Below are 18,470 nucleotides of genomic sequence, written 5' to 3'. Positions count from 1 at the left end.
ATGTTTTTATTTTCAAATGCTATGTCACATGCTTGCATGTGCTCCAGTGCTCACTCCCTTAATTGTTGCTGTGCCTAATGTAGCAGGCATCTTGGTTTTGGAACACCTGCAACAGGAAATAAATATGTCAATTTTAACCTTGTAGTTTCTGTTGTTTATAGATCGCCTTCAATATAGTGATGTAAATGTGTATTTTTGCTGGTATGGAATTGTGCCCACAAAGTTAACTGCACAGAGCTTACATTCATACATCCAAAGAGTATTATCTTCACTACCAAACTTGAGGTGTACTAAAGTATAGTGAAAATATAGTCATATTTACTGATAGCAGTTTTTATAATAATATCACAGTCGCCAGACATATCTATATTTTGCTTGAAGATTCAATATAAATCCCGATAATCCTAGGTAGAAGGACATTTCATTTAACCAGTCTCTTTCCTAATTATCTTTTATTGAGTGCATGGGTGAAATCCCTTGCGGTTGTGATATTTTTTTCACTCAATTTGTTATATATGACACGATCTGATCCAATCAGGCCAAAGGAGGTCATTTAGAAAATTGAGTTATCATGACCAACATGCCCAGCAACCATGTGTATTATTCAGCATATTTGGAGGCAAAGTTAAAAGCTTTTTTCATTCCAATTTCTTATCTTTTGTTTTTATTTGCCCCATATTTTATTCTGTATCTCAGTCTGACAATTGTTGCCTAAAGCCTGATTGTATCAGAGTGCCACATAAGTCAGTTTGCCGGAGCTCACTTATTTATTTTGTTGTATAAAAAAAAGCAATTTCCTTTTCAACAATGGTCAACCAATTTTGTATTGCTTTGTTTCATTTGTATTGTACATTCTATGCTTTTGACTCGTGATATATTAATAAATACACCATACACATGATAATTTACTTACCATTATGTTCTTTTCATTTTATTCTTTGTCATTCCAGTACCAATTGATGCAAAAACGGTTAATAAAGGAGCACCTGAGACAGCGTACAGCCAATATGTGACCGTACAGCACGAATGAGCCGTAAATGTCCTCAATTGTATTTTGAGTTACAGTGTAAAATGGGCATGAAGGTCATATTCATAGGTATTTCAATTTGGTGCTACGTGTATCTCATTAAATGAGGTACACGTAGCACCAAATTGAGGTACCTATGAATACGACCTTCATCCCCTTTTTACACTGTAATTCAGAATACAATTGAGGACATTTACGGCTCATTCGTGCTGCACGGTCACATATGGAAGGCGGTAATCCAGGAATGTTTCAAGGTGGTTATAACCCAAGACAACAGGAAGGACCACCAATGAATCACATGCAGCCTGGTGGACAACCTCCAGTACGTAGCTATTCAAGGGGTTTATTAAGAGGGCTGTTGTTTGAGTGCAACAATATCTTAATGTACATAAACAAGCAATAGCTGCTGTTTGCATTATAGGAATGGTATCGCTTATTATGTATAATGGACCTCGTCATTTATCAGTTACAGGAAAATGGTCTGATTTCATTTCATGCCATCACCTTCATGATCTGGATTCCCATTCTAAGCTTGTGAGAAACTACTTGAGTTTATCCCACTCATGTATCCCACTCATGTTTATGATCGTTAATTCCCTATTAATATGCTGAGACAGCCCTGTTGGTGTTTAGTACTACTGTAACAAACAAAACATATTTCATTTCCATTATGTAACATGAATAATAAGAAAAAATACAAAAAAGTCCCTATTTTGATGGGGAAATGGAAGTGATGGTGTAGATCCAGGATGTAGAGTCTATTGACGATGCTTGTTGCCGCAGTGAAGGGAGGGATGTCAGACACTAATGGCTTAATTCATATGAAATATTGAAAGGAAATATAAGACATTTAAGATCATATTTTATTCATAACTAGTATCTATTTAAAGCTTATTTTTCTTTATGCATGCCCTGCCAACCCAGGGAAATTACTTGAGTTACATACAAGTTGTCAACAGGTGTGCAAAGACCTCTTTTTTTTTTATTAGTGGTTACTTGAGTAGTCAGTTCTAGAGTTTACTACAGTAACTTCATTCCAATAATTACTGAAGACCCACATATTTATAACTGATTAGTTGTTGAGGATTCCAGGGTTGTGTGTAGAAAAGCCTATGTAGAAAAGTGCAACTGTTTTTGGCCGAAAATTTCATAAATGGCTGTATTTCTCAGTGAAGATGGTAAAACATAGCAACAAAAACCCACTCACTTGATGCATAACTAACCAGTCTATATTCCAAACTTTAAAACAAGAGAATTGTTCAAGTTTTTTGTGGATTACACCAAAATGTCTGGGGGGCCTTATTATTTTGGAACCGTTTACTAGTGTTAGTAATTTTTATTGTTAAAGATAGCTTTTGACAGCCCAAAGAAAAGTGCACAGAACCAATAGCTTCAAAAGTCTCCCACCAAGGGTTCTTCATAATCTCCCCACCAACAAGGGGCTCTGCCTCATGGATCCCAAGACTCATTTCATCACCTCTTACCAACCCTAAGAATATACCACAGTATCCACACAGTTGTGACCATTTATTAATTTTTTCTAACAAAACATTATAATGTTCAATTCTAGACTTGAATAATACCAACAACTATCACACTAATAAACTGTATATGCACATATTAGGAAGCAATTTTAACATATATTTTGTTTCTGTATCAAATTATTCATCTTTTTCTGCTTGTTTGTGATAAATTTATTCTATAAACCGTACCTTTGTGTGAAAATTGAAGGCGCTATTTACATACGTATTTTTTAAATTTGAATTAGCCAAATAATATGAGTTGTACTTTACGTTTCATGATAAAAAGTTTTTCTGAAAATTCCCTTGTCATTTGTTAGTTTGCTGATGTTCTAATACTATTTTACAAGTGCCTTCCCCTTGTAAAGATGCAAACAAAATTTTAGATAAATAGTACTACCATTGTTCAACTTTTCTTCAAAATGACTCAGTTTTACATGCCATCAAACAACCGTGAGCACCACCAGTGTTCCTGCACCAGGCTAACTCTATCCTCCTACCCTCAAATTATCTTAATAAAATCCACAATGTTTATTTCTTAATATCATAGACGTCAAGCGGTTACAGTGGCTATGGCAACCAGCAGATGATGCAGCAGCAACCTCCAATGCAAGAACCAAGTGGTGCCATGATGTCTTCTAACTACAACCAACATTATGCCAGCCATCCACAGGAAGGACAAGGGGGCATGATGCAGCCAATGGCAGGCCAACCCCAACCAGGATATATGCAATCACAACAACATAGACCTATGGCTGCTTCGGCAAGGTAGGATATTCATCCCTTATTCTTAATCAAATATTTCTTCAAGCCAAGTTCAGTTGAAACACTTACAATATGGGACATTTCAATTTCAGGAGCTAACAGGTCGGCTCTCTTCCTCAGCCACGCTGTTGACGTACTGATCAACTTCAAGCTACTGCCAGCTGACAGTGATGTACAGCAGACTCAACACTAGAGGGCTTTGATATCGATATTGATTAAAGTACCTCTCTCTTCCATGGTATCATACATTAAATATCAATGGTATCATACATTAAATATCAACGGTATCATACATTAAATATCAATAGCATCATACATTAAATATCAATGGTATCATACATTAAATATCAATGGTATCATACATTAAATATCAATGGTATAATACAATAAATATCAATAGCATCATACATTAAATATCAACGGTATCATACATTAAATATCAACGGTATCATATCATACATTAAATATCAATAGTATCATACATTAAATATCAATGGTATCATACATTAAATATCAATGGTATCATACATTAAATATCAATGGTATCATACAATCAATATCAATAGTATCATACATTAAATATCAACGGTATCATACATTAAATATCAATAGCATCATACATTAAATATCAATGGTATCATACATTAAATATCAATGGTATCATACATTAAATATACAGTGCACAAGTTCCCCCTAATACTTTTTAAAATAAATCGAAAATTATTTAACGAAATGTAAAATTGTAAAAAGTTATGAGTAACCTTATTTGTTTTACAAATCTGGGCCAATTTGTAGTGTCATACATCATTGCGTTTGGCCACAATGGTTCATTATGTAAAAAAAGAGGGAGTTTTAAAAGTTGCACCTGAGTCCATAGGAGTCAATTGTCAAACAATACAGTATGTTAGGCCTGTCCATGTGTTTGTAATGGAAATAAAACTTAAAGTCTAGATGTTTAGTAGGGATGTGTCCTCCTGCACTATTAACAAGTGCATTGCAACGTTGCCACATGCTGTTTATTAAATTCCGAACCCGTTGCTGGTCCATGTTGTTCCATATATGTTGGATTGCTCGGGTTAGCTCTTGCAGTGTTGTGTTTTCATTGATAAGGTTTTTTTCTCAATTTTCGAATTGCATTAGGCGCAACTCCCATACGCCGAGCAATTTCTTTCACCGGTACATTTTTATCCAGCAAACCTCTCTACCGCGAAGAAATTCGGGCAAACGCGGCATTATTAAAATGTGACTTTTCACATGTGATGAACTACTGGCGATGTGGTCTATTCTCACCGCAGTACATATCCCTTCCATCTCAGACATTTATCATTAAAAAGAAAAGAATAAAACCGGGAATAAAACACCTGCTTTGCTTTTCAAGAAGAAGAAGAAGAATACCAAAGATTAAGTTTTCTTTTACAAACACATGAATATCCCTGGCCTACTGTATTGTTTGAGAATTGAGTCCTATGGACTCAGATGCAACTTTTAACACTGTTTAAAACGGTCTCCTTTTTTTACATAATGAACCATTGTGACTGAACGCAATGACGTGTGACGCTAAAATTTGGTCCACATGTGTAAAACAAATAAGGCTACCCATATCATATTACAGGTTTGCATTTCGTCAAATAATTTATTATAGATAGAAACAAAAAAATATATAGGGCTAAAATGATTTACTAAAATAGTTTAAAAGCACTTTGTAATTGTATGTAGAGATATTTTATAAGTTCAGGACATGAGGTGATGAACATATTTATGTACTTCATCAATTTGCAACAAAAAAAAGAAGAGGGGTACTGATGAAAATCAGGGTATTATACACCCTTAACCAATCTCGAGATTTTCAATTACTTTTTAAATGACCTTTTCAAGAATACTTAATTCTAGACACAAAATACACACCAAGGCTGCAATCAAAAACAATTGTATGGTATATTTGTCATGTGATACCATTTGAATTCACCTTTTAAGCATAGTAGAGGTTTTTGCACTTTCAATTTAATATGAAAGTACAGTACAATTGTTCTTACTGGGTATGCCCTAAAGTAAATTTGAGTTAGATGCCGTACATCGAACCTGGAACTTTGATGAACAATTTATTGTGAACTTTTATTTAGTACTGTAAAATAGGAACCATAATTAATTCTTTTTAAATATTTTTGAATGATTTTTGCTCCAATTCATGCACAGCAGCACATTTCTACACAAAATTGTGAGAACCAGTGCAAGGATATTTTAAGATATTTTTTATATAAAAGTATGCTATTCACACATTTTATACAAGATTACTTTTTCAAATCTGGGGGGGGAGAAACTCAGTACAAATGACCATACAGGAACGTGCCACAAACATGGATATCACTTTCATCTTTTGGTAAATCAGTGACACCTCTTTCTAAGCCAACTTTGGTATTGATGAGAGAAAAATTGGGGGAAAACTTGTGAAAATTACGACAAATTTGTGTTAAATTTGGCAGAAAATTTTGAGTTTTTTTATTATATCCATGGGTCCAAATTCCAAATTTGTATATTGATGTGTCCACTTTCAAATTCTCAGCAGCACACCCATACCCAAACCAAACTTGAGTATCCCCAGGCTTCAAATACCACTATTTTGTATGATGTTGTGGTCTGATGTGATCTCTGTGAAAAACACCCTCTGTAATGTCTTGTATGGGTGAAACTACTAAAATAGAGCTACTTTGGCGTGTCCAATTTTGATAATACATGTGCTTTAAATCAGAAAAAAGAATGATTAAATAAAAATAATAATAGCGCTAGCTACCATACGAATTAGCTTTACTTAAGCTTATGTTAATGGCTATTTAGTAAAAGAGGTTATCCATATTCTATAAGCTGCATATCCTATCAACGACTCCTATACCTTCAGGACATTTTAAAGAAGTACCTGCATGTGCAACCATGACTGTTTCAAAATAGCACGCCAAAGTCATGCAGGTAACTCCGAGGTTGTGCATTGAATAAGTTTGAATGAGGAATACTACGGGAACCAGTGCCTTTTGTTAGAAGTCACACATTAGTGAAGTGGATAACCTCTATTGGTCATATTGATCCTGAAAGCCGAAAAATGCCAAATATTATCACATAACTTTTTTGTTGTATTTCTAGTTACTTGATCCCATTTGTTGTTGTTTTGTAATGTGTACATCTTGTGTAAATTTTAAATAATTATGATGTTTGTATATAATGTACTTTGTATGAGGGCCTGCTTGGAAAGCAGTACTTGTCACTGAAGCTGTTTTACCCTCAATAAAGAAAGATTTCTATCTATCTATCTATCTAGTTCAATCTTCTTTTATGCAGATCTTTCAATTGTCTCTTTTGCTCTATCTCTGTAAAGGCATTGTGGCTTAGCCATGTCCCTTTAAATTCCCCATGGCTCCTAGCAATAATTTTGATATGATATTATTATTTGCTGAATAAACTCATGACTGATGAGTATTTCATTACCAGAAGCACCCCATACATGGAAGGCTCAAATGATGAAACCGTTGCATGGACAATCTTCTAAAAAGTATAATATTAGACATCACATTGTTTATTCAAGTCATCCTCCCCTGGTGTGTAATCTGCAAAATGAAACTAGTAAAAGTAATAGATGCACAGTCCATGAGTTCAATGACTTTCTACATAAACATGTCACAAAAAGTCAATTACTGCCCTTTATTTTGCAACAATAACTCAAAATCTATTTCTGCACATTTTGATACCTCATTTATTTGGATAGCTTAAAATTTAATATCATGGTATAAAGAAAAATATAATAGATTACTCAAAAATTGGTGGAAGGTCACCCACTTGCTATAGCTCTGAACATCTGATTTGCTGCGCAAGCAAAATGGCATCATGCGACCCAACTAGTTGATACATTGGATGTGCAAGTGTCTGATGTGCTCTCAGACCCCACAAAATATATGTGAAAACGTCGCTACATGATGCAGTCATGTCTACAGTAGAATTCATCTCGACCTTTGCAGGACTTAAACCCCATTAAAAGCTATTAAACCAAGATAACACTCATTGAAGCAGCTCAACTGATTAAATCAGATCTTCTCTGGTTGTGTACAAGTGTCTGTTTTCAATGTGCGACATCGCAATAAAGCTGGTATTACAGCTTCAGTTGGGTAACCGATTATAAAGGAAACGAAAGGAAACAATGGTATGTGTACCATTGTTCACGAAATGAGACAAAGACCTGCGTTTTGTTAACCAGCATTCTTCAAAATGAGCAACATAATGATTGTTGACTTAACACAGTTTGGAAATAATTTCTTCATATTTTTGGTGTTATCTGTCGTTTACATATCCTTCCTAAAACACAAAAGTGCGACCCTCTCCAAACATCTGAATTAGCTAAAAATTTAGGACATGTTACAAAACTTTATTTTCTAGAACCTATTTAGAATAATTTAAATGTAGCTTTTACCGTTTTTTTGTGGCATCCTTCAGAAGTGAGCGGTCCGATACCAATATTTTCGGTCAAATCTCCATTCAATTAACACGGGGAGTTGGCTAGCTATGCCTTGCCCTCACTCATATTTTACAAAAGTGCGACCATTTCTGAACATCTAACCTAGCTGTAATTTTAGGTCATGTTAGAGAAATATATTTGCTAGAAGTTTTGGAGAATAAATAAAATATTGGCTGGTTATTTTTCACACAGTGATGTTAACTAGGCAAGTGTCCATTCTCCCAACATACATCATTTGTTGAGGTCACACGTCAATGGTGAGAGCACTGTGTATTGTGTATAGGAAAACGGACAGTAACTGCAGTATGATCCGATTCATAATTGAATTGGATTTAAAAGAAGCATGCAATTAAAACTATATTATGCATGTGATATAAAGTCTCACTATTACTTGATGTCAATGGCCAGAATAGAGTACAACTGACTTGCCTTCCTCATTATAGGTGATGCAAGTTCATGCAACACGACCAGATGCTTTTACGTCAAGGCGGAAATTTGCATGACAGATGCAAAATGACATCACTTTTTGTGGGGTAGGAGGGGAAAAAACATACCATGATACATCCTGATTTATGCTCAATATCTTGTTGTTCTTTTCAAAACTGATAATAGATTGTGGTTTAAGTTTGTGACATAAATTACTTTTATGTTTTTGCACTAGAAAGGAAAATTAACTTAGATTTCATAAAATATAACCTCAGCCCATAGATCGTGGAAATTCAGCTCAGCCTCATTTACTTGTATCTTGTATGTCAAGAATCGGTTTAAAAAATAGATTTCTCATCAGGATTGAATATTATTGTCTACAACGAGATATGATGAATGTTGACAAGCATGTGGTGGTGAATTTTAGCTGGCAAGCAAGAAATATTGAATGTGGCTCAACTGGACTTGGCAGCTTTAGAGTGGCTATCACATCCTGTCCTGAATGCATCAGTTACAGGATGTGATATTTCACCAAGATGTCTAGGAAACTGTCATAAATATTTTGATTTGACCTTCAGTTTATGACTCCAAGTCATTTACTTGATTGTATTTCAAATCTACATTTCAAAATACATTTGTATGGTTCTTGCGCCTGCTGCTGCCACTGCTTCACTATCTGATAACTTGACCAGAAAGGTCAACAGTCGGGTAGCTGGTGAAGCATGGTACCAAATATCATTTTTATCATTGCAAAAGTCAAAATCTGCCACCGTCAACTCACTGAATCAGCAGTAATTGGGTATGGTAAGTGATTGAAAGTACTAGGCAATAAGGTGAGCTACTTGTAAAAAAAATGGTTTAACTGTGAAAATATGGGTTTTGAGGTGTGAAATTATGATTTTGTATTTTTCAAAGTTGGCATGTCTGCAATTGTATTCATTTGAATCCAGTGCGAAGATAATGACAGGTTTTACATGTCACAATGCTTGCCTAATAACCATTCATAATTATTGCTGTAAAATGTAACTTCTAAATTTAGATATTGTTCTTTAAAACACTCACAGTGTTGGTAGGCAAATGTTCTCAACACAGATCCAAATAGTAAATTAGGTACTTACTAGAAATATTTCGATTCCTATCAGGAATCTTGTTCACTCTGGTGTGGTGAGTGGTAGTGTTTCTAGATTTTATCGGCAGACTTTGTGACGGATTTTGATGACGTCACCTGGGTTGCTTGCCGATTGATGATCTGATCGTAGATCCGATCAAGTCTGTACGCCCCCTCGTCCTTGTTCATGGTGGTGTTGCCTCTGCTCCTAATCCAGATGGCCTCTTTGAGCCAACGAGTTGTTTTGTTAGCTTCTTGGTCAATGACTTTGGCCTCCTCCCACCCAATCACGTGATTATTTGTTGCAGTATGCTCTGCTATGGCAGACTTGAATGTTTCTGTAGTTGACGCTTTCCTCTGTGCTCTTGTGAAGGTTTTCTCACTAGCTTTTTCTGATTCAGTCTTGTGTTCTTTTAGCCTAGTGGACAGTAAGCGACCTGTTTCCCCTATATATGTTTTAGGGCAGCTCTTGCAAGGGATTTCATACACTGATTCGGCTGTTTGGAGGGGGTCTCGCTTGTCCTTCGGGTGAACAAGGGCTTTTCGGATGGTGGAATGAGGTTTTAATGTTGTTGCAAAACCGTGCTTTTTAAAAATTCTGGACACACGTTCCGATAAGCCTTCCACGTACGGTAGCACTACAAGGCCTTTGCTCTTTTCTTGACCGTCGCTAGGTTTGGATTGCTTTGGTTTCGGAAGATCTTTTTCCTCAACAACTTTCTTGATAGACCACTGAGGATAGCCGCATTGATTAAGTGCCTGTTCTATATGGCTTGTTTCTTTCTGGCGATCAATTTCTTCAGAAACAATGGAATCTTTTCTGTCGATGAGGGTCCTTACAACACCTAACTTGTGGTGTAACGGATGGTGCGATTGTAATTGCAAGTACTGATCCGTGTGCGTTGGTTTTCTGTAAATGCAAATTTTAAGGGACCCGTCATCTTTTTTGGTGATTAAAGTGTCCAGGAAAGGGATACTATTGTCTGATTCTTCCTCGTATGTAAATTTGATGCTATTTGTGGGATCGACTTGGTTCAAATGTGTAGTTAGATTCTCCGCTTCTCCTTTCTTGATTACTTCTAAGACATCGTCGACGTATCTTTTCCAGATTCTGGGTTTGCAGTTGTCAGGTGCTGTGGCTATGGCTTCATTCTCAAACCATTAAGATTTTGCCTAATTATGTCAGCCAGCGATCTCGACACATTGTAACCAATAGAACCTGTGTAGTCGATGATTGGACGTAACGGGGTGTCTTTCTTATGGATCTTGGGGCTGCCATATATGCGCACAGGGGGACTCACAGTGTTGTTAACATTGAACAACATTAGACGAATAGGATTATCAAAATGCGCGTAGGTAAACCATCATTCTTTTTTGGTTAATTCATAAGAATGCAATTGATAGTTCTGAAGCTGTAGGCATATATATAACGGCTGCGTTACTAAAAAGAATTAATTGATTTTTCCACAATACCAAAAGTGTTTCAATTTCTAATTTAATCATTGATAACTATATAATATAATAATATGGAAAAAAAATCTTTTTGAAAAGCTGTAGCTCTCTGTGGTAAATTTGAATACAGTTACAACCTCTTGTTTTCAAATTTGTCATCTGCACACATTAAGTGCCAATTTCAAATAATTCTATGAAATAGTTTTCATATGATGGAGAAATAATTATTCAAAGAGACAGGTTAGGTATTATATCATTATTTAGTTTTTTAATGTCAATCTATACTGTCCGCATTATAGCACCTTAGTAACAGCGTAAACCATCAACCTTTATTAACTTAATGCACAGAAAGTTCTTTCTTACAACTGCATTTTCGCCAGAGGGTGAAAGTACAAGAAATTAATCTGATGAGAAGGCACATCTGTATGAAAAATTTTGATAAAAATGCAAGCTTGAGGTAACACAATCAAGGTAGTTTTAGATTGGAATTTTGACAAAGAAAAAGGACACTTATATTTTCGTCTTCCCTATCGCTTCTTCTCTTAAGTTTAATTTCAAACAAGCTCATGAATGAAATGTATTATTGTGTGTGCCCTGAGTGAAGGAACATTGATTCATTTTATACAATTTATATTTCTGAGCTTTCATTTTGCATGGTAGCACCCTCAATGTCAACACACTACTAAGTTCCAATTTGTACAAAATATAGCTTGACGTAACACAATGCTTTGTATTTTTACACCCATCTTCTTCCCAATCACTATTACTCTTGGTGGTAATTTTTAAGCAAGTTCATGGGTACAATTTACCATTGTGTGGGGTCTGGGTTAAGCATTATTTATTCTATTTATATATTTGAGTTTTCTTTAGGCAGGGTAGCTCAATCAATGACAAAGCACTGATTTACAAGCAGGTTTTACAATACGCAAATGTTACAATGAAATACTCTTATGATTAAATAATTACAATATCATATACAGTTTCATACACAGCAAACAAGCAAGAACCCTACACAATAGAACTTTATCAAGATCTATGTTGCCTATACTCTAGTAATTCCTAAACAAGTTTTATCTTTTTAGAGTTTTTGCATTTAAATTACAGTTAAAATGTGTAGTAAAGTTGCTGGGTAGACGATTATAGTGGCATGGGTGGTTAATGGAATGAATACGGTACATTAAGGAACACAATAGAACTTTATCAAGATCTATGTTGCCTATACTCTAGTAATTCCTAAACAAGTTTGATCTTTTTAGAGTTTTTGCATTTAAATTACAGTTAAAATGTGTAGTAAAGTTGCTGGGTAGACGATTATAGTGGCATGGGTGGTTAATGGAATGAATACGGCACATTAAGGGTAGATGAGGTATTGTTTGTCGAAGCAACCAACATCTACTTCATCTACAAATCATATATTTTGAAAACTTGCTTGATTTATTGTTGTTAATGAGTTATATACGTTTTACAAAAAAAGTATTGTTGTTTCAGCCGTCTTTACAACATAACTCAAGAACCACAGGACCTACAAAAGTATATCTGTGATATTTGAATTCTTCTACACGCTTGCTATGAAATGATCCATGCACTTTTTGCCAATGCTCATTACCATTCGAAAATGATGTGAACTACCAAATCGCAAAAGTTTAAAATAGTTGCTAACCTTAAAGTACTTATCTCTGATGGGAAATGATGCAAAGGATTCTGGGTACATAATGAAATCAATATGGTACTTTCATATTATTCTTGTCTTGATTACTGTAAAAGATATGGTGAAAATTAAATTTCCTGACAAAGGGGATCCTGAGTGCATCCTTTACACCTAAATGAGCTGTTGATAATGATAAAAAGATGAAATAAATGTAAAGGAAATGAAATGTATACAAAAGTTGCCATTTGCAGGGAAATACCTGACTTTGAATCTATTGATTCAGCTGTCAGTCTTTTTTTGTGAGCAGCATGTCGATTATAATCGGCTCATATAACTCAAATAGGAACCAATGAGAATTTCACAAGGTTATAGATTATAACACATCCTGATGAGTGACAGGTACTAGAGCCTTTCAGATACACTGACTCTTTACTTATTAATACCATGAGCAATTACGTAATAAGAAGGTAGCACAAGAAATAATGCTAAACTTGCCAGAAAGATATTTGTTTTGATAGCATTTTGTAAATTGTAGCTTAAAAGTATTGAATACCATTCCCAGTGGGCACACCTGACATTGAAATCACATTCAAATTTCGACATCGAAATCAATTTCAACGTTGAAATCCGGTTGAAATCATGTTGTATTTGCAAATGGACTTCAACCTGATGGACTTCAACCTAATTTCAACCTGATTTCAACTAGATATTAGTTGAAATCAGGTTGAAATTTCAACGTTGTATCAAGATGAAATTTCAACCTGATTTCAACTAACCTCTAGGTTGAAATCAGGTTAGGTTGAAACTTCGACGTTGTATCAACGTTGATTCAACGTCGAAATCCTAACCTGTGCCCACTGGGAATTCTGGGTATAGTATTGAGTACCATTCTGCATATAATGTGTGTGATTAGATTAAGGGTTATAAAAGTTTTAACTTCAACTTTTGTTAATGTTGTAAATATATATAGTTTGTTTCTGACATAAATATTTATATTTTATATTTTGATGTTTGATATACCATACTTTCAATTTTTTATTCAGGTGTGAGATATATTTGAAATGTTGACTTGCATAATGTAATATTCATGCAATTCAGATATTGCTGATTGTGATTTCGTTCAAAATCCTTGAGAGATCCTTTAAGTTAGAGTCGTGCTTCATTATTCATTATTTCCTTGTGAAGTATGAAATGCATACAATCCAATCATATTTTTTTATTGGTAAAGATGCACATGCAGGTTATTAATCTCTTATAATGATGGCGTTATGTGATACATAAATGTACTTTATAATGACCTCTGCTTGTGACTTATGTGGTATTATTGATGTGCTCTAACCATTTACATACTAGTACATGCTGGTAGCTATGTACATGTATGGACTTTTATGATTGTGCTAGTGTAATTGATTGCTAGGGGTATGTCCCTCATCGGCTATTCAATTTTACAAGGAAACTGAAAAATCATGTTTAACTTGTGAAAAAAAAGTGAAAATGAGATTAATGATTTGCAACAATTATCTTACAGGTATCATGAAACATTTATAACTTGGCATATTCCTTGAATATCCCTAGGTTGCAAACCAAAATGTTTAGGTGTTTCACAATACCTTCAAAACAGCAGGTGTGCACACATTAAACTCTATGAGTCTCCATTCTGCATTAATGTGATTTTTCAAATTCAAAATATATAACACCATTATAACTCTTTTCCAACTTTTTACAGACTACAACATCAGCTACAGCAGCGAGCCAGTATGCAGCAGGTACAGCAGACAGTGAACCAACCGGGTATGCCAGGTGGACCTCAAGGTGGACAGCCATATATGACCCATCAGCTAACTCCCCAGCAACAACAGGATAGACACAGACAGTTACTGCAACAACAGAGATATATGGGCATGTAAAGACAACATCCAAATAACCAGGTGGATTGATAGATAAATTATTGCATAGCAATAATAGATAAATCACCATTACCGCATTTAGAAGATTTCTAAGAATTGTTTGCTTCCAAATATTAGTTATAGGTTACAAATGTTACAATTTGCTCGTTGAGAAAGAAATTAATTATATAAAATTTCCAGCCGCATTCTTCATTAACTTGTGGAATTCATCTCTTTTGATGTATTCCACAAGTTAATGAAGAATGCAGCGGGAAATTTGATTAATTATGGGTTTACTACTCAGAAAATCAAAATTGCAAATGAGAAACATGTAGTAATGACTTAAGCACTTTGGTTATGAGGGTGACGATATGTAGTGTTCCATGGGTGGAACTTGTGCAATAGATTTTCATCAGCGCATTCAGTGCAAACACATTTATTTCTCAAGTAATATCCTAGTTAAGAAATACCACAGAAAAACACAATGTCAATTTTATTGCTAAATTATATTTGAAAATGAAAGCAATATAAATGCATCCTTTTTAAGAAAAATAAATCAATCGTATGCCATGGGCACACTTTGAAAACACTTCACATAATATAGAGAATGCAATTAGACACTTTCAATACGCCCTGGAAATACTATGTTTGTTAATATCAGTAAATTTACCCGATTGTGTTATTGCACCTGATATAGATCTGCTTGGTTGTGCTTCATTTAGTGCTTATAATCAGGTGATGGTAAATACATGGATTGATAGATGAGTTAAAGATATTTGTAATTAACTATGTTACTTGTGATGATTAACACCCCTTTAGTTTATAGCATTAGATGCATGGTATATGAAGCTCTATGGATTCATAGGTTAATGTACTACACCACTGTAAAACAGTATTTTTATGTAACTTTCTTTCATGAATAAAAAGATCAAGACAATTACCTTGGAGACAATTTCCCGTGTAGTCTAATTAATGTTCCTATTTCCATACTTGTCTGCAACATTACTTGGTTTTGTATACATATTTGAGATATATGACATATATCAATTGAGAAAACCAAAAGTGTGCCTTTATGATGTGGAAAAATATAAGTTAAAAATCAATGACTAGCTACAGGCTGGAAAGTGTTGAAAAGTGAGCTAATAATACTTTTCCATTGAGTTGCCTTTTTAAAACACCTTTTTACAACCATTCGCAAATAAAAATATGAGTTAATGAAATTTGATTATGCTGCTTTTTAAAGGTCATTAGTGGTTGTCTGTCCATGACAAATAATTATGTAGTATGCTATTGGGGAATTGGAACTTCCAATGAATTTGAAATGAATAGTCTGTGGCCGTAATGGGATTTGAATTTCCAGTGAAATTAAAATGAAAAGTCTGTGGTCGAAATGGGATTTGAACTTCAAAGATGGTAATGCATTGTATTCTCTCTTGATTCATGGTTGGAAATGAGTTTTAACACCATAGCCACATGAAACAGACACTTTCATGCTAGAATTGCATCAGTCCCTTCAAAACAAACAACAAATCAGTATGTGGAAACAAGTAGCATAACATATACTGGATTTCTACTTGTGAGGCAGGTGTGTTTTAATCGGTCTGCTCTCCCCAAAGTGAAAATCAGTTGAGTACAAGTAAATAACATAGCACATACTGCATATTGATTTGGAGACATCAAGGTAAACTCAATATCTCCTCATGATTATGAGATACTACATTTTGCTTGGAAAAGCATGCACAGTAGAAAACAAGATTTGAGGGTCTATCGGTCATGCAAGGCTTGGATAACTAATGAATATGCTTGTTACTTTCCTTCCTGAGAAAAGTGATTTCTTCTGTTAGTCGAAAGAACGTGAGACTAAGGATGTACAATGCACCCACCACAATATCTACTTCAACATGTTGTACAAAATAAAAAACTGAAGTAACATAAGGCAAATTTATATAAAATATTAGACAAAATCACATTATATGATATGATCTGATTTAATAAGAAAATTAACTTATAAAAATTCATAACATTACAACCAAGTATGAACGATGGGATTTCGGTATCAGTAAGCATTGGTACTGAGCAAGTTAGAAATAGTAAAACTCAATTTTTATGCGTCCACCGCGAGGCATACTGTTTTTCAATCCTTCAGTGCTTCCGTCCTTCAGTCTGGATACTGCATCTCGTGAATGGATGGGCGGATTGACTTCAGATTTTCGGGATAGGTGGGTCATGGTCAGAAACTCTGGCTACTATTTTTTGGGTGATGTTCAAGGCCATACTGAGGTCAAAGGTCATTGTGTAAGTTAAAATTTGGTCTCATGTGGGTAAAATACTGTTATTTAAAACTTGTGGTTAAAATCTGGTCTCATATAAACAGTTTAAATCTTAATGCAATCAAATTTGGGTCATACCTGCATTTATGGGCACCTTCATGTGTTGGTAGTATCCAAGGTCACATACGGAGGTTAAAGGTCATTTGAAGTTATGTTAGTTTGTTTACCACTCAAACAGTGTGATATTTAAATTTCTCTGAATTTAAATCGCCCCATGGTGGAGGCATCCCAATTGACGCCTTGCATTGAAAACCGCGATATTTCTCGTTAAATTTTTGACTTTGGTGGGAGTGGATCAGATCATGTCATATGAGAAAATAGCAAAGTATGGTATTTTTTTATAATCAAGTTATATATTTTGATAAGGAAATTCTAATGGTGTTTTCAACATATATAATTTAAATGTATTCAGGTGATATTAGACATTCTCATCATCTAAAGATGGCAAATTTATGAGCTAGCTACTGGGGCTGGCTATAAGTACTATATTGTGACCGACCACCACCTGGTGCTTGATCAATTAACTTCTTGATTACTGTCTTTTAGATTTATATTGAGAAAACAATAAAATCTTATATCCCTTGGTAGGAACACATTAAAACACTTTTAGGGAAAGCACTTTTTTATACTTTTTTACATTCCTCTTAATATCTGTCTGATTTCTCTTAAGAACCATGCCTACTTTGCGAAGAATTATGTTTCTGCATTTATTGAGTGGAGACAATCAATTGTTTATAAGTAGTTATCAGAAAGTTATTAAATTTTGTGCTATTCTTTTTTCGCTACAGGCACAACAACACCACCAGCAACAGCAAACAGCAGATCTGGTTCGTCAGCTACAAAGTCAGATGTCCAGGGGCCCTTCAATGGGTCAAGCAGGACCACAACCACGTCAACACAACCCATATCAGCATTAAATCTAAAATTGATGATATAACAGGAAAGAAAGAAACAATATCGTAAGATGAGAAACTTGCACCTACGCATGTTATTAAATATGAAGAAGGAATATCTTCTTCGGGACTACTACTAGGTGTCATTTTCTTATCCTATTTATATTTGGGTCATAGAAATGCAAGTGCTTGGCTCTCTAGGGAAGTTATTGGAGGAAACTTTTATATATATTGGTGTAAAACTATAAGAGAGATATACTATTGCCCATGTATGTGTGAATATTAAATAAATAATCTGCCATATACATAATGCATCTTATACTTCAATATTGATAACAAGATGAGAATAACCAACTTATTAAAAGAATTAACACAAACCAACAAACAGATAACATTCTGACAAATATACAGCAATCATTCAGTGGCATTCGCTATGCAAGACTACTGTACCTAGCTACAATAAGTGTCTTTGGATATCTTCATCACACGTAAAACACACACTTTTTTGTAGTGGTTCTGTCTGAAACTCAATAATTTGGGGAATCATATGATAAAGTACTTCATAAGAAACAACTCTTATTGTCAAAGGTCATTTTGAGATCATTTCCCAAAATTGTAAAATGCTCCTTGGTCCACAGAATCAGATAGATGATTGGCCATGTCTGCTTCCAACAAAAGTATGCCAACCAAATTTAATGATAATAATCTGTAAGTAGGGGCCATTCAAGGTCAAAGGTCATCTGGGCTCCGATTGGGCTCCAAGTTGTGGACACGACCCGGGGACACGAACCTGGAAAGGATGGAAACTTCTTGAAATAAAACCCACCTACAAATATTCTGTGAATATAATAATCAATCACAACCCAAGAATTGTGAAATTCTAGTTATTAATTCTTTATTGAATCCTTGATTGCATAATA

The 18,470-nt window shown here is 34.7% G+C and overlaps 1 protein-coding gene across 1 annotated transcript; it reads left to right on the top strand.

The window, feature by feature from the left end:
* Positions 1-1,250: 1,250 nt before the first annotated feature.
* On the top strand, positions 1,251-17,741 carry LOC140154755 (uncharacterized). The gene is made up of 4 exons (XM_072177321.1): positions 1,251-1,349; positions 3,098-3,315; positions 14,168-14,369; positions 17,446-17,741. Exons 1-3 carry the CDS (start codon positions 1,251-1,253, stop codon positions 14,346-14,348), a joined length of 498 nt encoding a protein of 165 aa, XP_072033422.1. The 3' UTR covers positions 14,349-14,369; positions 17,446-17,741.
* Positions 17,742-18,470: the final 729 nt, after the last annotated feature.

This window comes from Amphiura filiformis, chromosome 6, assembly GCF_039555335.1.
Source record: "Amphiura filiformis chromosome 6, Afil_fr2py, whole genome shotgun sequence".
Lineage (NCBI taxonomy): Eukaryota > Metazoa > Echinodermata > Ophiuroidea > Amphilepidida > Amphiuridae > Amphiura > Amphiura filiformis.
Note: the sequence above shows the minus strand (reverse complement) of the source record. Positions and strands in the feature narration are given on the sequence as shown.

Excerpts from the sequence above, each read along its gene's own strand:
- LOC140154755 (XM_072177321.1), top strand. The coding sequence starts at position 1,251 with ATGGAAGGCGGTAATCCAGGAATGTTTCAAGGTGGTTATAACCCAAGA. Across the intron at positions 1,350-3,097 it reads AGCCTGGTGGACAACCTCCA|ACGTCAAGCGGTTACAGTGG; the intron begins GTACGTAGCTAT and ends TTAATATCATAG. Across the intron at positions 3,316-14,167 it reads CCTATGGCTGCTTCGGCAAG|ACTACAACATCAGCTACAGC; the intron begins GTAGGATATTCA and ends AACTTTTTACAG.